Source organism: Lepidochelys kempii, chromosome 3, assembly GCF_965140265.1.
Source record: "Lepidochelys kempii isolate rLepKem1 chromosome 3, rLepKem1.hap2, whole genome shotgun sequence".
Lineage (NCBI taxonomy): Eukaryota > Metazoa > Chordata > Testudines > Cheloniidae > Lepidochelys > Lepidochelys kempii.
In genome coordinates, this window is record NC_133258.1 from 114,801,797 (window position 1) to 114,823,704 (window position 21,908).

The window sequence follows — 21,908 nt, forward strand, 5'->3', positions numbered from 1 at the left end:
TGCCCATGAGGACAGAAATTCATCTAGTATCCCAACAGCAAAATCACCTAGCTCACTATTCAAAGACCAATATTGGTAACATAACAGGAGGGTCTGTCCCCTTTAAGAAGTAGTGAGGACTGAGGCCAGCCAAACCCTGACCCTTGACATGCCCCTTTAAGGTTCCAGAAGTTCTGGAGCAGATGAGGGCCTAGGAAATGGCAGAGGCAGATGCTGGGGGAAAGAAAATGGTCTCAGGGTAAAATTCGGTGTCTGGGGAAAAACCCAGATTATTGTTTCCTTAAGGGTCTGGGACCATGACATATTAGTGTAGGGTGGAAGTAGGATCCCCTCCTTGCCAATCAGGACAAGTTCTGGGAAGGAGGGCAATATATACTCTGGCTGTTCCATCATAATGTGGGGATCTTAGAGAAGAAGGATTGTTTACTTTCTGGCCTCTTCTGGCACAGGAGAGAAAGGAGTGAGGTGGGTTGACCTGTCCTGCAAGTGGTAGAGGAAGATTTGAAGAATGTAAAAGCAGAGATGCCTGGGTGGAAAGGACAATAATAGCCATACTGGATCAGACCAAAGGTCCATCCAGATCAGTATCCTGTCTGCAGACAGTGGCTAATGCCAGGTGCCCCAGAGGGAGTGAACCTAACAGGAAATGATCAAGTGATCTCTCTCCTGCCATCCATCTCCACCCTCTGACAAACAGAGGCTAGGGACACCATTCCTTACTTCTCATAAAGATGTTGTTTTGAGTTCTACTTTGTTTGAAATGCTTTTGCTGCCAGCCAGCTGGAGCTGGATGAAGGTAATTTAAAGGGAACTAGCTGGGAGAGGTTGGCCAAGGGCTGCAGCCTGCCACAGGAAATATGGAAGTTAGAAGCTGCAAGTTTAGGCACATCTGCTGATGCTTCTCCTTCCCCTTAGTGCTAAACTATCTTGGTTAGAAAATCTAATCAGGGACAGAAGATGTCTGAATGTTGCCTCATAGCTTTTATTAAAGTGTGATTAAACTCTGAAAAGTGACTATGTAGACCTGGGCCATTTTTACTCATTAGATGTGTCACCTGTGTGCATGCAGTGTCATAGCTGTTGATGTCCTAATTTTCCTGCTGTGACTGCCAACAATATTGATGGTGACTTTTCATATGGACACCTGTCCACTTGGAACTGGACCGAAAACACCTGCCTTTAAACACAGGCTGCCCAACAGACTTTGTATGATGACTTTTTTCTGCGATTAAACCTAGAGGTGAAGACTCTATGTCCAGTCTCCAGGCACCCCAGCCATCTAGTCCACCAAAATCTCTAATCATGCGGAAGAAGAACAATGCCAAACTTTCAGGTTGTTAGGAGCAATAACATAATCTTTGAATCCCTGATACAAGTACTACTTGTGTGTGTGTATAAATGTTTTTCCAGCCTTCCTCTTGTCTGAATGATTGATTTGTTTGTTTGCTTTTGCAGCTGGCAGAGTTCCGTGAGGTGGTCTCGCATATGTTGGGCCTTAGTGTTACCAGCCTTGCACTCCCTGACTATGAAATCATCACACGTCTCGAGGGGTTGATCCATTCTCATCAGCACCATTTTGTTCCCTGTGTCTGCCTCAAAGACGTGGCAGTGAGGCAAGATGGACACTCGCAAAGTCACTTACAGCTTCTTCACTGAACAGTGTCTCTTTGAGAGACAGGCGGACAGAACTCAGCTGGCTCTTAGTGTTGAAAATGAACAGCAGCATGAGTCCTGATTGTGATTGTGGGTGATTTGAGCAAATATTCCTATAACCATCTCTCTCAAAATGTATATATGGAGTGAAATCATGGCCCCACTGAAGTCAAGAGGTGTTTAGCAATTGCCTTCAGTGGAGCTAGGATTTCACCCACTGTACCGGCAGCGAAACAAAATACAGAAAAGGATCCAACCTAAATTTAAATTTCTTGCACTCTAGACACTGAAGTATTTTTAATAAGCAATATTTTTAATACAGCTAACAGATGTCTGTTACCCTGTCCAGGAACAAACATATGTAATTCCTCCTACTGTTAATGGCAGTTATCTGTACAAATTCACAAATCTTGATAAGAGACAAGCCGTATCACCCCCAATATAAAGCTTGTACGTAATCAAGGTCTATGTGCTTGATAGACAGTATGTGGGGTATAGACCCACCTCTGCTGCATGGCTCATAGGACAGCCAGATTGTGAAAGTTCTGTTGGGTAGTTGGGCAGATAAAAGAGGCAGCTATTCAGTTACCTCCCCCAACCAACACATGCTTCGCTCTCATCATTGCTAGTCCCTCTGCACCCACTGTAGTTGAGCTCTAGAAGCTTGATTGCGTGGTGGAAAGGCAGAGCATATGAAGTAAGGAAGCAGCATGCTCTCACCTCAGAGCAGTGTAAGTTGTGATGCAACACACATTGTAATTGCAACAAGTTCCCTTTTGCATAATTAACATACCATAGAGGGGTTAGGAGCATGGGGCATCTCAACAGACATTACTCCAGTCATTGAAATTATTAATCTATATTTTAAGGAAAATGAATTATAATCTTTACAATCTTTTTTTAGAAAAACAATTTTAGTACAGGATTAGGAGGGATTACATAAGTAATGCACAACTGGCTACATGCAGTGTAGTTTTTTTATATTTTGCTTTTCTCTGAAACATCAGTTATTGGCTATTTTTGAATGAGGAATACCAAACTTTGCAGACCAGTGGTATGATCAGGTATGGTAAATCGTATGTTCCTATGATGATTTAGATTAACACTAATTTCCTTTCTTATTTTCTATTGTGAAATGGTTTGTTCACATACAAGTTAACAAATATTCACAAATAAAAAGGAAAAACCCTAATATTCACAAATATAAAATAAAACTTGAGATATAGGCACTTCTTTCATTGAAAATAACAGATTACAGATTAACATTTTATCGGTCAAACTGAACTGCTTGGGGGTGTGTAGGTAGGAAGAGGATGTACAGATATACTAATACTCAGATAAGGTTGATAGTAGTTTTAGCCTGTGCTTTTGTTTGTTCCATAATTACATAGGTGGACAGAGTCTTTGCCAGCTAGTGTAAAGCCCTGTCAGCTGTTTCTTACATACACACTTTTTTAAAATACTGAAACATGCTTTATAAACCATAAATTGAACAAAGTAAAATAAGAAATTAGTGTCTGAACATACTAGGTGTTGAATGTACTCCCAGTAGGAGTTGAGTGCACTTGACAACTTTCAGAACTAGTCCCTCAAAACACCGCTAAGAGATATGTATTTTTAGTTCTCTTTTACAGATGGGGAAACTGAGGCACAATGACTTGCTAAAGGCCACAAAAGGATTCAGTGTCTGTCAAGATTAGAGCATGGAAGTTCCTGGGAGCTCAAACCAAGAGACCAAGGATGAAATTCTGGCCCCTTTGAAGTCAGAAGCAAAACCCCGATGACGTTAGTGGAGGCAGGATTTCACCTCAATCCAAAGAAAGGTTTAGTCTAGTCTCTTGTGTTTTGAGCCCAAGATTAGCAGAATCAGGAACTTCTGAGTTCTAATTTTGTCTCTGACTTTGTTGCCTCAATAAGACATATCACGTACAATTTTTAAACAGTACATCAATGAATACATCCCTTATTCTAAATATTTGTTTTTCTTCTGGAAGAGTTACTGGCATCTTTGCTCATTTAGCTAAAGCAAATAAAAAAGTAAATAAAGCAGTAGTTTGACATGAACAAAGTTCAGAGTGATTTTTTAACCATGCAGTTTAATTAACCCCAAGCTGACTTGTAATCTTCTATTGGGCTTTGTTTCATGTAATGTTGAGAACTTCAGACTCATTATTTTTCACAAGGAAAATTGATTTAGGTAACATTCTCTTTGAATCTTTCATTTTCAAACCAGGATGTAGCAACCTAAATCCAAATTAATTAAAACCTTCCCCAAAATATGTTTTAAGATTGAAAAGGCTTGGAATACCATGCGCTAACCATTATTCATATGAGTAGAGTATTGTTTTCGCTGGGCTTGCTTCTGTGAGTAAGAATGAAAAGAGTAAGCGTTTGCAGAATCTTTCTTTATAAGGATTACCCTTTCACTACAGTAGAGGATTGTATTGGGTACAAAATATATATAAAAATTGAAATGCATTTGCTCATATGCATAAAGCTATAGAATGTTTGTTTTCAATTAAAGGCCAAAATTTTGCTCTCAGTTACAGTGGTAAATCTGGAGTAATTCCACTGAAGGCAGTGGTGTAACTCCAGATTTGCAAGGGTAAACAGAGCAGAATTTGGCTCCCCTTGTTTACAATTTTCGAGGTAACCACTGAAATTAAATAAATAAGTTGCCCGTAACTTGTTGAATTTTAATTTTTCTCTCCGCCTATCTTTCTTTGAACAAATTGTCTCTTACAGTATTTGTACTGGATAAAATACAATATTGTATCATGTGTACCACAAAAATTCTGATAAAGCATTGTTTTAAAAAAAGGATGTGATTTTGAGTTAATTTTTGTACTTCATAACAAACTTGTCACTACTATGTTTTGAAAACAGAGAAATTATGCAATAAGGCCTTGATTCAGCTAAGCACTTAAGCAAGCTGAAATGCTTTACTGAGTTTGAGCCTAGAAGACGAGATCCCCATGAATAAGTGCTCTACCTGGTGGAGATTTTTTTTTTTAACTTTGAGAACACGAGCCATTGACATTTCTTCAAACCCAGGGGGACCAATGGTACCCATGTGAACTGGTCAGTTATTTTATAATTTTGAAGAAAAAACAAATGAGGGGACCCAAAGCTTATAAAATGTTGACAACGAAAATCTTGAGTATACTTCCAGAAAGATAGAGAATTTCTGGAGCAAAGCTACTGTAAATGCCTTTTTCACCAAAACTCTTTGATAGTAAAATGTTTTCTGTGCTAGAAATGGTAGAATAGACTATCAAAGGAAGAGAAAGAGACTCCTTGAAGAGGAGAAAGTATCATGAAGTTAGAGAAAAAGATTATGTACTGGTAGGACTGGAACACAAACAACCAAATGAAAGAACAGGTTTAGAAGCTGGATAACTGGCTTGGGAGAAGAGGGAGGTATGACCCTGAACCCCATATTCTTCACAGTAATATTATTATGATATGATTATGACAGAATTATAAAGTATTTTATGCCAGGTACATCATGTGAGGTGTCATTGGAAAAGTTATGATTTGCTGAATATGATTATCCTATTTGTATGCATGTATCATTTTTGTATCGGAAGTTATGAATATTGACTATGTATCTGTATTTCAAATGTAGTTACAAACCTGGGAAACACCCGCTAGACAAGATGCTTTCAGTCTAAATAGTGGGTGGGAAAGGGTCTATTGAGGGCAATGGGCCATTAGGAAAAAACAATAGGCCTTCTGAGAAGCTTACGTCCCACCTGGGGAGCCTTCTTGAGAACGTTACAGACAGTTGCCACGTAATGGCTGCTATGAATCTACAAGGACATGTGATCAGACCACATGATGCTGGACTCTATCTTGAGATGTCAGTATTTTTCCACAGACTGGTCTGGGAACCAAGCTTTGAAAGAAAGTGTTCCTGCCATATGCAAAAGCTATATAAGGCAAGGAGTGACATCTGGTGTTCTTCACGTGCCACCCAAGAAGACTCCTGGAAACACCTGAGGAACAAAGACTGAACTGGGGGATGTGTTGGACCCAGGCTAAAGGGATTTTTGGCCTATGAATGCACACCTGTGGATTCCAAGCTGTAAGTAAGTGCAGCTTGCCCCTTAAGAATCTGTAGCCTGCTTGTATCATTTCTTAGGGTTAGAATCGACTAATTCATATCCAATCTTTTTCGTATATTAAGCTCGGTATGCATTTTTTGTTTATTTGCTAGGTAATCTGCTTTGATCTGTTTGCTATCACTTATAGTCACTTAAAATCTATCTTTTGTAGTTAATAAGCTTGTTTTTTCTTTATCGAAACCAATGAATTGGAGTGAAGTGTATGGAAATCATAGCTCGGGCAAAGGCTGTTGCATATTCCTCTCCACATTGCAGGAGGGGGCGAATTTTATGAGCTTGCACTGTACAGTTTTCTGTGCAGCACAAGATGGTATAATTTTGGGTTATACTTCAGTGGAGGGTGTGAGTTTGGAAAGCTAGGAAACTGGCTGCTGTCTGCTGCATGTTGTTGAGTGGCTTGGGTGCAGCTGCTCTTGCAGGTAGCTCACTTTCCATGTGTGGCGCCATCCGCTGTTGTGTTCAGTGATAACAGGGTCTGGATTAGGCTGGCTGTGTCCCCAAGCAGTGTGAGCAGAGCCAACCCAACTGAGTGGATAGAGGGGTCCAGCGGTTCCCAGAGCTGCTAGACTGCACCCCAGGGATGACAGCCCATCACAGGAGGGATGGAAGAATTGGGGGTTAACAGAAAGGACTGGTAAGGCTGCTCATTCTTCATAATTTTCAAGCAGCAGTTTTCAATTTGTTTTGGTTCTCTTGCCACAAGAAGTGATAATCCTGCATAGATTAAACTGTCTGAAGTTTTTTTGGCAGGAGAGGGTTGATCTTAGATGGTTCCACACATATAAACATTGTTCAGCAATAACCTTGAAATTGCATAAAATGAAAGGATAATAAAACAAAAAAAACCCCCAACTTGCCTGACAAAACTGTCAGACTTCTCTGGCAGCTTTAAAGGTCAGCTGATGACTCATGGAAACAATGATGAACATTCCTGTTATAAATTGATGAAAAAAATCAGATGATATATTTTCTGCAGGTTTTTCTTCTTCGTCTTGAAGGCAATATATCCTATATGAAAACAAGATGCTTTTCTTTCCTAGGAGTTCATAGGCTTCTGTGGTTTATGTAATAAAATTACGTTTGTCAGCATGATCTCCACAACAGCTGTGATATCACAGACCCCACAATTGGTGCCCTTATGGGTAGACTAAATAAAGTAATTATGGAGTGAATTGGCAAAGAGATTGAAGCATCCTGTTAGCCTTCTCTATCATTCCTCCAATAGGTAGCAGGCATAGTAATAGGGCAGTGGAGCTAAGCTTGCACTCCTGTCTCTCATGCTGTACCTAGTCAATGGATCCCAATAGGATTCATTCTGTAAGTCAGCTGGGCACCTTTCACAGACCCAAAATTCATATTAATAAACCTCTGGCCTCTTGAACTTTTTCTCACGTAGGCAAACTTCATGGTAGTAAATCACATTCTCAGGTTCCCAAATGTTGTTTAGGCCTGTAAGGTGCTGAATGTCTCTGGAGCGATACTGAGCTCCTTTAACTTCAGTCAGAGTTTGGCAAACACAGAACTTGCAGGATCAGGTCCTGCATCCTACAGACATTCTTGTTACCGGTAATACATACGATATCTCTAACTATAGAAACAGACCCTATGTGCATTTCATTTAAGTATTGTTACCACAGTTTTCAAAGTCACTTCTAGAAGAAGTCTGGTCTATTACTAAAGAGTACAGAATTGAAAAAACCTGAAAAATAATTTGTCCATATATCACATTCTGTTTGAAGGTAGATTGCTGATAACTTTTGTGTTATGGATGTGAGGTATATATACTGAAACTGTGGTCATGTTTGGTACCATAACTACCATGGTATCATCGCTTATGCTTGGGACAGGAGTGAAAAGAAAAATAACTGAAAGTAGTTAAGGTTGCATTTCAGTCTAAAAGTCAAAAGATTAACTTTCTGAGCTTCCTTACTGTACTCTAAGGAGAGAGAAGGTGAGTCAGGTAATATCTTTTAGTAGACTGCGGATGAGCTCTGTGTAAGCACCAAACCTTGTCTCTCTCTCTCACCAACAGAAGTTGGTTCAATAAAAGATATGACCTCACCCACTTTGTCTCTCTAATATCCTGGGACTGACACAGCTACAACAACACTGCAAACATGTACTCTGAGTTCTTTAAATAATTAATCTGTTTGTAAGTGAGTGCTATTTAAATTAAACAAGGTTCTGCTCATTATTATGCACTATTAGAAATAACAGATTACATTGAGGAATAATATAATTCATCTCAAAAGATCTGAAAGTGCTTTACAAATGTAAACCCCTAGACGGTTTTATATCTCACCCAAGGGGGAGCTGTTTAAGTTTACTGCCAATAGTCATAGGAAGTGGTAGGTTTAGATTTTATGTCACTGTTTACTTTGGGTAACATATTTCTGTGTTTTAAAAATAGTTAACCTAAGTACTGAGCTGCTAGAATGCTAAACACTAGAGAAATCAATGAACAAGTGAAGAAGAAATACTCTGTCCATCTCTGGGTAATATGGGGCATTTAGCATCTCTCAACTCCCCTGTACACAGGAAATGAAGCATACTTTATTAGTTGAAACTTCAATTGAATAGTGTACCAATTGAAACTGAATGTAGGTAGACAGAATGTAATAACTTGGGTTGGTGTTTGGCAAGTTACATGAGACTTAGCATTGATTCAGAGTGCCATATACTGAATCATCAGTATTATTTCATGTGGGGATTGTGTTTCCACTAGAACAGTGCTACCCAAAGTGGTGGTCCACGGACCGGTGCCGGTCCGCGAGCCATCGGCTGCCGGTCTGCGCGCACATTGGGAAAAAAAAATTGCCAGTTCCCCACATCAGATAGCTTGAGAAGCACTGCCCTAGAAGACTGCTGTTTTGAGTAGAAATCCAGCAGTGTTTCTGAGATCTGAGGGAATCAAAGGAAAGATATTTCCAGTTTATCGTTGTTACTGATTTTTGCAATACTAACTTTGTGTCAGATTTTTTAAGTTTCTTGTTTCAGTGACCATTTTGATTTTCAAATTTTTGTAAAGAAGCTGTTAAAATAATTTCATACATAATCTGGACAAGAATCTCTGGGTACAAAATCATCCTGCTGTCCCCATATAACTAAGCATGATGATGCTCTCTTCTGATTATAATATTATGTAGTAACTATCAAACACAAATTTAAATACATGTGTAAAATGGGTAAAAAGACACTTTAAAGCACTTTAGTCCTATCCAAGCTGTATTCACAATATTTTTCTGTTTTATAAAATGGAGGAAAGCAATAAATCATCCACCTTTTTCCAATTATTAATGCTTGTGTTTTCATTATATGTTTAACAATTTTAACAAAATCTATTTGTTTGGACAGTAATTCTTCAACCTGATCAGCAAATTTCAGAAAAGGGAGGTAACTTTCCTCTTGGTAACATTTATCATATGTTAGTTAGCCTTAGCTAACAGTCATCCTCTAGAAGAAGGTTGCACACAGCTTGACCTTGCTGAGAAGTGCTGCACTGTGACTTCCTCTGGAGATCATCAGTGCTTCTCTTAACATTGAAGAGAGAATGGTCATTTTGAATTTGAGCTTGTACATACATGGTAAAGCTCCCATTGACTTCAAAGGGGCAGGATCAGGCACTTTCTCCCTGTGAAGCAATTGCAGAACCTGCTAGTGATGGTGAGCTCAAAACTGAAATTAAGACCTCATAGATCTAAACTGAGATGGAATCGGAGACCAGACCCAAAGAATTTTAAACTGCAGACAAAGACTGTACAAGGTAAAAGATAAAATATAAAGGGATCAAAACACCAGGAGCATGCTCTGTGTTTTGTTACTGTAGACAGAAGGGTTATGTCAGCATGTAAATGAATCTCTGTGACTTGCCAAAATTGGCTCAGGGATCCTAATTAACTTTGTCCAAATGAAATATTTGGTGAATAGATTGTATTTTGGTAGTTTGTTAAACCTGAAAGATTGGAAGAGTTGCAATGTTGGCTACCAGCAGCATTTTTTATCTTCCAAGTATGAAATATAGTCTCTAATTTCTAAAGGAAGTAAGGGATTTTATTTTGATTTTTAATCTGTATACTGTATATATGTGTAGTTTCTCTGACAAAGACTCTATTCTACAATATACACTAAAGAATTTAAAGAGAGATGTTTATAGCTGAAAACAAGATTTAATTATTCACAGCTGACCAGATGCCTTTAAACTAGCTAAATACAGCATAAATAATATTGCTAATTAATTAAATAGTTACTATTTGTACAGCTCTTCTGACAAAGGAAAATTCCATGAAAATTTAAGGAAAGAGATTCTGTAGATTTGTCATATATTTTGTAATAAATATATGGCATTGATCAACACTTGTGGTAATTTATCAGATTTCACAGAATCTGATTTTATCAGAATATTTCACATGAATTTTGCATATTGTCACACACTGTATTCTGCTACATGGTTATGCAGTGCACATCATGAAACCTTGCAAATATATTTACAATCTATTATTTTCCAGAGGAGGAAACAACCTCCTATGCTGGAGGAAAATGTAACTCTGAATGTGGACGAAGGCCCAAATTCAGCACAGTGCTTAAATTCATACTTCAGTACTTTGGTGAATCAGGGCTCGAATCTTGACGATTGCACTTTCTCTGTAAAATGGAGATAATACCAACCCACGTTTGTAAGGCACTTTGATATCTACAGTTGAAAGTGCTAAGTATTATAATTAATGTTTGTTAATATTCACATACAACTCCCATTGACTTCAATTGGTATTTTTCCTGTGTAAACACTAGAGGATATGGCCCTATGCTATTTCCTTTGGTATGCATATCATTGACAGCAAAATAGCAGAGACATTTATCTCTAGGATATATTAGAATTTTATTTTTGTTTTGAGAACTCTCAAGGATTGAAATTTTTAATTAAATATAATCGGAGTTTGAATTATGCTGCAAAGTCTGCAGCACAATACTTACTTGCTGTTGGCAAAAATGGTCTATTTTGGAGAAATAAAATTATCCACTCCTTCTGCTGCTGCTTCTTAGATGCAGACATCAGAGCTCAATGTCCAGGTTCTGTAAGCAGAGGATGGCCTCTGCATCAAGGGAGGATAGGCTTTCCAGGTGTCAAGTTGGGCACTTTGCCACCACTTCAGTTATTGTCTGCAATGCTACCCCACAGTCACAGTGTGGAGAGGAAACCAGGCCAAACTGCCGCAGAGTTGCAGCAACTCTAGGCAAGCCATGGAGTAGCGGTGAGCCCGGTCCTGGGTCTACGCTCAAGCGGAGAAGGAGGCAGGTGCAGTGATGGATTCCTGAATTGGCTTTGTATATAGACTCTTTTTCCCACCATTGCTTCCGCTCTATAAGAACATAGTTTTCAGCTCCCTGGTTATGCTGATCATCCATGCATGGTAAAAGGCCAGCAGCGCTCTTGTCCAGGAGTGCATGAGGAAAGGGGTGTCCAGAGATCAGCTGTGGTGTCATACGCCAGTCCAGAGGAGTGGGATTCCTCCCCTCAACGTGAGCAGACCTTCAAATTGGTGCTGCCTGTTGTTTCCTGTTTGAAAGTGGAGCATCAGTCAACTAGGGATGTAATGGGTTGGTCTCATCTGTCGCAGCTCTCCAAGCAGACTTAACAGTAATGGCAACTCATCGAAGGTCTGGCAGAGCTACATGTGCAAACTGGAGGTTGGCATATAATTCAAACAGCCACTAATGATATGACTTCAGCTCTATATTGATGAGATGAGTGTGGCAGCTGTACCCCAAGAATGCAGAGCATTCAGCTGGAGCAACTATTGGGTTTCTTGCAAGTCACAAGGTTTGAAGCCCAGAGATTGGGGCATGTCCCGACCCTAGGCTAAGTCGCATTCGGGACTAACAAACTATCACTAACTATGCTAAGGGAACTATAAAAATATCAAAGTTCTTAACAACTATATACAGAAAGTTCATAACTAGGCACAGTTGAGAGGAGGAAGCTTGCAAGGAAAGTAGACATTCCAGCACTGTCACTGGAGGTAAGAAGGAACTGAGGGTGAGGGGAGCTGGCAGTGCCCCTTATACCAGTGCATACACATGCCACTCTAGAGGGCACCAGAGTTTACCACTAAGGGAAAAACTTCCAGCATCGGTGCATGGGTGAGCACACACACCTACAATGGAATGAGCAACACATCTTGAAGAACAACAGTTATGAAAAAGTAACTGTCTTCTTATGTATAGTGGATTACTTTGTATATAGGTCATTTAAATGACTTTCCAAATACAAAGATAATTTTCCATTGAAGTTTTATTATTATTTTTATTGCTTCATAATAAAAACCATTCACAGTACACTCATTATGGGTCATCATTGCAATTAACACCAAAAAGCCTTTAAATAAAGCTGAAATAATTCACGGTGTTTTATAAAAGCACATAGGAAATGCTACACTTCAGCAATCCACATGCAATACCTCAGTGCTTCCAATAGCTGTATCCCAACACAACACGCACAGGCTAGCATGTTCAGCCATGAGACTCAAAATACAAACAATAGGCATCTCTTACAGCATTTCCCTGGCTGCTTGTGTTCTCGATGGGATGCCTTGCTGGCTGCTCGAACCTCTGAACAAGTCTCAGCACTTGAGCCTCCCACCCAGCCGTAAGGCTTTCCCCCTTGCTCTCACAGTTGTTGTGCAAAACAATACATGCAGTTATAATGGTTGGATCATTTTTTTTCCCTGAAGCTTCCAATCTATTCCTTAAACAGTGCCATCTGTCTTCCAAATGGCGAAATGCCCACTGGACGACCATTCTGCTACTCTTAAGGCGATAGCTAAAATGTTCAAGTAGCCTGTATGTGGCTTCATTAGCCAGGACATAAGGTGATAGGCTGGGTCTCCCAGAATAACTGGACCAACCTCCACACCATTAATTTCCTCAGTAGACCTGGGAGCCAACAGTCCTTTCTCCATTAATTTAAATAGTACCGAATGTCAAAAGATCCTAACGTTGTGGACTTTCCCAGATAACCCCTCATTTATGTCTGTAAGCCTGCCGCAGTGGTCCATCAGTCCTTGCAGCACCCTGAAGATATACCCTTTTCTCTTTATAAATTCTGTATCTGGCAGGGATTGTGGTGGTAGAATGAGGCACATGGGTTCCATCAGTAGCACCTGATGATCTAGTGATCTCTCTCCTGCCCTCCATCTTCACTCTCTGACAAACAGAGGCTAAGGACACCATTCCTTACCCGTCCTGGCTAATAGCCATTAATGGACTTAACCTCCATTAATTTATCTAGTTCTCTTTTAAAGCCTGTTATAGTTCTAGCCTTCACAACCTCCTCAGGCGAGGAGTTCCACAGGTTGACTGTGCACGGAGTGAAGAAGAACTTCCTTTTATTTGTTTTAAACCTGCTACCCATTCATTTCATTTGATGGCCCCTAGTTCTTATGTTATGGGAACAAGTAAATAACTTTTCCTTATTCACTTTCTCCACACCACTCATGATTTTATATACCTCTATCACATCCCCCCTTAGTCTCCTTTTTTCCAACCTGAAAAGTCCTAGCCTCTTTAATCTCTCCTCATATGGGACCCGTTCCAAACCCCTAATCATTTTAGTTGCCCTTTTCTGAACCTTTTCTAATGCCAGTATATCTTTTTTGAGATGAGGGGACCACATCTGTATGCAATATTTAAGATGTGGGCGTACCATGGATTTATATAAGGGCAATAAGATATTCTCCATTTTATTCTCTATCCCTTTTTAAATGATTTCTAACATCCTGTTTGCTTTTTTGCCTGCCACTGCACACTGTGTGGATGTCTTCAGAGAACTATCCACGATGATGCCAATATCTTTCTCCTGATTAGTTGTAGCTAAATTAGCCCCCATCATATTGTATGTATATTTGGGGTTTTTTTTTCCAATGTGAATTACTTTACATTTATCCACATTAAATTTCATTTGGCATTTTGTCGCCCAATCACTTAGTTTTGTGAGATCTTTTTGAAGTTCTTCACAGTCTGCTTTGGTCTTAACTATCTTGAGCAGTTTAGTATCATCTGCAAACTTTCTCACCTCACTGTTTACCCCTTTCTCCAGATCATTTATGAATAAGTTGAATAGGATTGGTCCTAGGACTGACCCTCTCCATTCTGAAAATTTACTATTTATTTCTACCTTGTGTTCCCTGTCTTTTAATTGGTTCTCAATCCATGAAAGGATCTTTCCTCTTATCCCATGACAACTTAATTTACGTAAGAGCCTTTGGTGAGGGACCTTGTCAAAGGCTTTCTGGAAATCTAAGTACACTATGTCCATTGGATCCCCCTTGTCCACATGTTTGTTGACCCCCTCAAAGAACTCTAATAGATTAGTAAGACACGATCTCCCTTTACAGAAACCACGTTAACTTTTGCGCAACAATTTATGTTCTTCTATATGTCTGACAATTTTATTCTTTACTATTGTCTCAACTAATTTGCCTGGTACTGACGTTAGACTTACTGGTCTGTAATTGCCAGGATCACTTCTAGAGCCCTTCTTAAATATTGGTGTTACATTAGCTATCTTCCAGTCATTGGGTACAGTAGCTGATTTAAAGGACAGGTTACAAACCATAATTAATAGTTCCGCAGTTTCACATTTGAGTTCTTTCAGAACTCTTGGGTGAATGCCATCTGGTCCCAGTGACTTGTTACTGTTGAGTTTCTCAATTAATTCCAAAACCTCCTCTAGTGACACTTCAATCTGTGACAATTCCTCAGATTTGTCACCTACAAAAGACGGCTCAGGTTTGGGAATCTCTCTAACATCCTCAGCCATGAAGACTGAAGCAAAGAATTCATTTAGTTTCTCTGCGATGACTTTGTTGTCTTTAAGTGCTCCTTTTGTATCTCTATTGTCCAGGGGCCCCACTGGTTGTTTAGCAGGGTTCCTACTTCTGATGTACTTAAAAAACATTTTGTTATTACCTTTTGAGTTTTTTGCTAGCTGTTCTTCAAACTCCTTTTTGGCTTTTCTTATTACATTTTTACATTTAATTTGGCAGTGTTTATGCTCCTTTCTATTTATCTCACTAGGATTTGAGTTCCACTTTTTAAAAGATGCCTTTTTATCTCTCACTGCTTCTTTTACATGGTTGTTAAGGCACATTGGCTCTTTTTTAGTTCTTTTATTGTGTTTTTTAATTTGGGGTATACATTTAAGTTTAGCCTCTATTATGGTGTCTTTGAAAAGTGTCCAAGAAGCGATTTCACTCTAGTCACTGCACCTTTTAATTTCTGTTTAACTAACCTCCTCATTTTTGCATACTTCCCCTTTCTGAAATTAAATGCCACAGTGTTGGGCTGTTGAGGTGTTCTTCCCACCACAGGAATGTTAAATGTTATTATATTATGGTCACTATTTCCAAGTGGCCCTCTTATAGTTACCTCTTGGACCAGATCCTGCGCTGCATTCAGGACTACATCGAGAGTTGCCTCTCTCTTTGAGGGTTCCTGTATCAGCTTTTCCAAGAAGCAGTCACTTAAAGTATCGAGAAATTTTCTCTCTGCATTTCATCCTGAGGTGACATGTACCCAGTCAATATGGGGATAATTGAAATCCCCCACTATTATTGAGTATTCTATTTTGATAGCCTCTCTAATCTCCCTTAGCATTTCATCATCACTATCACTGTCCTGGTCAGGTGGTCAATAATAGATCCTTACTGTTATATTTTTATTAGAGCATGGAATTACTATCCATAGAGATTCTATGGAACATGTGGATTCATTTAAGATTTTTATTTCATTTGATTCTACATTTTCTTTCACATATAGTGCCACTCTCCTCCCCATGCACGACCTGTTCTGTCCTTCCAATATATTTTGTACCCCGGAATGATTGTGTCCCATTGATTGTCCTCACTCCACCAGGTTTCTGTGATGCCTATTATATCAATATCCTCCTTTAACACAAAGCACTCTAGTTCACCTATCTTATTATTTAGACTTCTAGCATTTGTGTACAAGCACTTTAAAAACTTGTCACTTTTTATTTGTCTGCCCTTTTCTGATGTGTCAGATTCTTTATGTGTAGGTGATCCAGGAGGTCCTTTTGTTCCAACAGCTAGGTGTCCTCCTGTTCTTCCACCTAATCCTAGTGCCACTGATGCAGAGCATCCCATAGAGTAGTCTCCTGTGCCTTCATCAACTGCTCAGTGGTGTGACGGTTGGTGTCCAATGCCAGATTCAACTGGCTCTGAGTAGGGTCATACAGCCCAAGCAGATTGTATGTATTCATGCTTGTCACCATAGTGATGTGGAGCATTGTTGGTTCCATGCTGGCTGACGGTAATTTGAAAATGGCGTGAGCCAGTCCGGGAAGGAAGCATGGGATGAAGACAGTGGAACCATGGGATTTTTTTTTTATTTAAAGCCACCTGGCTTCCCACAATTCACAGCAAAAACAATCCCATATGCAAGCTGCTCAGAGGTGAAGCAAAGGACCATGGGATACCTCCTGAGAACATTATGCCTTCAGTTTGCAACAGCCTGCTGCCTGGTGGTCACATGATGTGAATTGAAAACAGACCACGCATTCCATGGGCGTGCTATTAGTGCATCTCCCGGCCTGTGAGTTACCTGACACACACCAAAAAGCTGTGGATTAAATCCCCTGTGCGGATACACCCGAAGAATTAGTCTCCATTGCTGGTAGTAAGTGGTCAAAGTATCCATGGCCTGGCTGAGATTCCCTTGAATCCTATGGAAGCCATTTTCAGTGTCACTAATACAGATGTCATCAGTATACAAATGATTCTCGGCCTGCAACCTTCAGGAAGGTTTAAGTACATATATTGAACAAAAGGGGAGCCAGCACTGACCCTGGTGGAAGACCACTGGAGAGATGTTTAAGGAGACTGATTTTTTCCCCCCAACTGGCAGGGTGAAGCTTTGGTTACTGATAATTTCCTGGATGATATTTGCTCTGCTCCACACATTTGGGATGCTACAATCCTGGGCACAGTGACTGAGAGACCAGAATAGGCAGCTTTTGGTCACTGGCCCAAAGGGAGAGATGAACTCATTGTGGATGTTATCCAGACCAGCATTGGTCTAGATCAACTTCTGAGCAGAGTAAACTTTTAAACATATCTCCCTAAATGACATTATGTTTGTCTGAAAGTGTAGTAGCAGTCAGAACGCTAACACCTCCTTTGGTTCTCCTAGGACAGTTCCTTAACCTTTTCTGGGTGATGATCCCCTAATTGGAAACATTTTTCACAATGCCCTTACCTTTGCTACTGAAAGAGTAAAATGTAAATGGTAACCCCATAACATTTATTATTGTGTGTTTCAAGAGGTAGACAGAGAACACTTGACCTGGAAGGGTAAAGGTGTGTCTGGAGAAGCAGAACAAGATTTAATTTGCTTTAGATTATAATACATTTTTCAATTTCTTGCAACCCTCTTTGGCTGCCTTTTGTGAACTCCTGGAGTGGCTGAGGCGGTAATCTGTCAGCTGAGAAACAATGTGCAAGTGCATCTTATTTTATCTGTGCCTGGCCTTTAGATTTAAATCATCTCAGCCAAGGGACCTTACATATTTCTCGTAAATCAGCAAGCTCTTATAAATACAAATAATGCAAGAGAACATTTTAGGGTATCTAAAAGTTTGATGGGCAGGTACTGAAATAGCCACTGTGCTGCTCACAGATTGCCCAGCTCATAGAAATGATCATAGAAATTCAGGTCTGGAAGCGACCTTGAGAAGTCATCTTATCCAGCCCCCTGCATAGAGGCAGGACCAATGGATGATTCAGAGGTATGTCAAAGTCAACATTTTATTACATCTTTCTTGCTGGTGATGGTTCACCTAGAATTAGAGCTTTTGGGGTATCAATTCAGTTGTATATCCTGGAGTGAAATAATTGAAAATAGCATTGCACCCTGCTTCGCAGGCAGATTGCCAATTTACAGTAATTGAAGGGACCGCACGTATCTGGATTTACTAAAACAAGATGCATTGTCTGATGAAGCCTCATAAAATCAATTCAAATTGGCCTGGATATGAATGTCATGTAGATTGAAAACTGGCTGAAGGACCATATCTAAAGGAAGAGGTGTTTGCGGTTTTACAGAGTCAGTTTTAGTCTAATTTAACATTTGCATTAATAATCCAGGAAGAAGCATGTTCAGACAATTTGCAAATAATCCTAAATTGAGAGGTGTCGTAAACACCCTTGATGACTGTGAAAAGGGACCCATGGAATTTAGAAACTTGTGCAGGAAACAACAAAATAAGCTCCAACTTGGAAAAATATTTTCTTTATACATCTGGGGGAATAATCTGAAAGAGGCTTTTGAGCTGAATGCATAGTGTCCTTACTTCACAGAGCAGGGCATTGAAGATCAGCTCATAGGGAAAGACTAAAAGAGTTTAATAGCTGTTGTTTAGCTGAATAACACAGCTAAGAAGTTGTCTACACTTGCCTACCCCTGTGGTAGCATGGAGGTTACATATAGCTACACACCTCAGTTAAAAGCAGGCTGTGTCCACACTCACGGCAGCATGTAGCTAAATGCGGCAGTGAAAGGCTCCAGCGGACGTTGGGGGCGGGGGAGCGCAGTGGGGAAGGACTCCAGCAGCAGGGACGCAGTGGAGCCATTACACTGCTAAAAATATCAGTGGAGATGGGGGGAGGGGCGTTGCTTGGTCCTGTAGAGTGCTGTGTACGGTATACACCCTAGGGTTCAGGGGTGTAGGTCACTCTACCTTGTCTAGGCAGTGACTCACCATCTAAACTGCTATTTCATACCCGTACTAGCTAGGCATTGCAGCACCTGTACTCCACACGCTACCATAAGTGTACATCTACCCTAAGAGGTGACAGGGTTATCACCTGCAAGTGTTTAAACTAAGATGAGCATCAGGAGAAACCTTGTGCCAAGGAGAGTTCTTAAGCTAGTCTCCGAAGGGAGTAGTGGACCCCTCAAAGCAGAGTGGTTAAAGTACTAGCAAACATATTGCAAGGAACATTTTTGCATTGTATTCTTAGGTTCACAAAATTTAAAAGTTTAGATAACCAGTGAAGTATTTTCCTTCTAATTTTGATGATTCTGTATCTGCAATTCAGAAAAACTGGAATGTTAACATTTCAAATCTTCAGAACAATTTAAGAACAAGTTTGCTTTTCTGCCAGAAACTTCCTGTAGTTTGTCTTCTTCTGTTTTCCCAGAGCGAGACTGTGGTTTGCATAATTCTGCTCTGAAAGAAATTGCATAACACGAAAAACAAGCCCAGCACTAGTACACTCTCAAAAAGTTTGAAAGTGCACTTATAAAAAAAGAAAAGACAAAGTTCCTGCAATTATTATTTATGATCTTTTTTTTTTTTTTGTATTTTAGCAGCAGCGAGGAGCCCCAGTTATAGACCAGGATCTCATGAAGAGTTACAATCTCACTTAAACATGGATGTGGAAAAGCAGTTTTACAAGCCAAGAAGTGACTCCTCAATGGTGAGGAGGGAAGTATAAGCAGGCTTCCTGTCACTTCTCCAGGAGGCTGTTGCTGGTGGGGATAGAACATTGCGCAAGGGAGGTGGGAGGCTGGTTGAAGTGCAGGTTGGAGATGGAAGAAGGTGCAAAACTGAGAGTAAGAGAAGGTCACAAAATAGATAAATTCATCCTAGGGCACAGGACTCACACAAAGCTCTTCAAACCACATAAACCCTTACAGTGGGGCTTTGTAGGGTGTATATTGAATCTGACCCAACACCCATTGAAGGCAATGGGTATAATATTTCTATTGACCTCAGGTGGTATTGGATTAGGCCAGTTATGCAGGTGAATTATCCAAAAAGAAGCTTTAAAGGGAGTATAGGCTGAGTAAGGGCAGTAGTTTTATGTCCACTGTATGTTCTTGAAAATAAACCCACCATTACATATTGGCTTGAATTTCTTCCCCTTTTTTAAAGAATGTGATAATTATTATTTGTGTTTTAATATGGAATGATTCTCAACCATTCAATTCATGCTTTGTTTTTGTCAAACAGGGTAGTATGGCGTTTTCCACCTATAGGAACAATACTGATTACCCAGTCTAGTTCCAGTCAAATAATTTTACATTTGAATTATGTATTGGCTTTGTTACTCTTGAAACCCATGGCACATGCAATGAAGCTTGATGTAATCAATCTTTTTTCAGCAGGTTATGCAGCTTGAAAAATATTTTTTCACTTGTATGCTACATTTAGGTTTAGCCAATGCTTTCATTTTTAAAATGAAATAGTTACTCCTATGTAGCATTTATTGATTGTGAGAAAGCTTATGACTTGGTTCTGCAGAAGCTGGTGTTTGGAATATTGAGATGGAATGGAGGAGGACTTCAAGAAGTGGAGATGACAGAGGAGCTGTACTGAGGGTCAAGAGCTAAGATGGTAACAATACATGGAATTTTGGAGAGCTTTGAGATGGTGGGGTTTAGACAAGGCACTGCTGAGTCCCTTTATTTTCATCCTAGTTATGGAGTTCATTAGTAGGAGAACCAGACCTGTGGAGACACAGAAAACTAATGAATGCTCACATTCTGGCCCTTTTGGCTGGCAGAAAAGAGGTATTGGTAAATATCATGGGTGTGGGCATCTGTGTTTGAAGACCATGGTTTGAAGGCAAACACAAAGAAAACTGAGGTTACTATGCAAGTAGGGAAGGTGGAAGAAGAGCTGTTGATTGAAGTTTCAGCAGAGAAGCTAAAGCAGAAGAAAGAATGTGTGCTTGGGAAGTATATCAGTGCTGTTGGCGAGAGATCTGGAGAAATGAAAAGAAGAACCCAATGTTCATGGACAGCAGTGAAAAAGATGGCAAGATTACTATGGGATCAGCAATTAAGTAACAAACGGAAAGGAAAAATATATGCTGCATGTGTTTGCCCCTGCCTGCTCTATGGTTTAATGGTGGGTTTTATGCTGATGGAAGAAGAGAAAATGCAGGCAGTAGTAAAGTGCCACCACCTGCCTCAAAGGGTGGAGAGACTTGATGGGGTTGATGGCGAGACAGGACAGTTCCATCAGCGAGGGAATGCACTGCTCCTTTTGTCCTGCTTCCCCCCCCACCTCCTGCTTCGGCGGGGAGGGGTTCTTGGGGCTTTGGCCAAGGGTTCATCCACTGGCCCTGTGGGTCCTGCTCCAGAAGCTGCTTTGGGGTAACTAGGCAGAAGATCTGGTCCCTTTCCCCCATCCCTTGGGGCAGAGAAGCAGGGGTCAGGGTGTAGGTAGTAGAAGGTCCTTCCAGAGGCTTCGGCGGAACCTAGCCCTGCCCTACGGGAGCAACTGAGAGAGGTGGCCTTGGAGGTGGGTGAAGGTTCATTTGGGCAGCTTTGCAGGGGAGTTGTGGGCCTGGGATCACTGCCCTGTGGGGAAGAATGTGCTCAGCCTTCACAGGAGCAGAGATTGAGTGAGGACTAATGGCCTGCAAATGATGTGGAAGGGGAGTCACGGGATTAGGAGAGCCCCTGAGCAGGAGCCAGGACCCCAGCTGGGACAGTCAGTTTGCAGAAGGTGGGGTGTCAGAGGAGTGCACTTCTCCAAGAGGGGGTCCTGAACCCTTCATACAGGAGGTCCATGGAAGGGATCTGAGGTCTGAGATTGAGGATAGCGAGGGTCTGAGCCTCATTGAGGTGGACAAGGATGATGAGCGGGTGAGTGTCCACAGCCCCGCGCTCACCAAGAATCCTACAGGCCTCCTCAGGATATGGCAGTAGAGTTTGCCAGCAGCCCACAGATACTGAAGAAGGAATTGTGAGCCTCAGGGCAAAGGCAGCTGCCAGGTAGCTCCTCCTTTTGACACTCCCCTCAAAGGATGTGGGGTGACCTGGCAAAATCATTGGCATTGGTTGCCTTAGGCTGGGCAGCCTGCCAGAGAAGAGTGGGTCCTCTCAGATGAGGGGGTAAACCTGTCACGTGTTTGGGTGGGACTGACAGGGAGTAATCAGGGAGGGTTCCCTCTCCCCCGCATTGCCAGGCGGCTGCATTCTTAATGGGACAGAGACGGGATCTATGGTGGCTAACGACTCTGGATTTATGCAGAATCCACTTGGCTGCTCAGGAATCATCTGTCTAATGGCTAAGGGAGAGATTTAAAAGGGGGAGTTTGT

General features: G+C 40.8%; 1 protein-coding gene across 1 annotated transcript in view; it reads left to right on the forward strand.

Annotated features, from left to right (window-relative positions):
* The window catches only part of CCDC170 (coiled-coil domain containing 170), an 80,470-nt gene extending 76,019 nt beyond the window's left edge, over window positions 1–4,451 (forward strand). The window contains 1 exon segment of the mRNA XM_073337669.1: window positions 1,456–4,451. Coding sequence (XP_073193770.1) covers window positions 1,456–1,656 — 201 coding nt within the window. The 3' untranslated portion in view covers window positions 1,657–4,451.
* The last annotated feature ends 17,457 nt before the right edge of the window (window positions 4,452–21,908 follow it).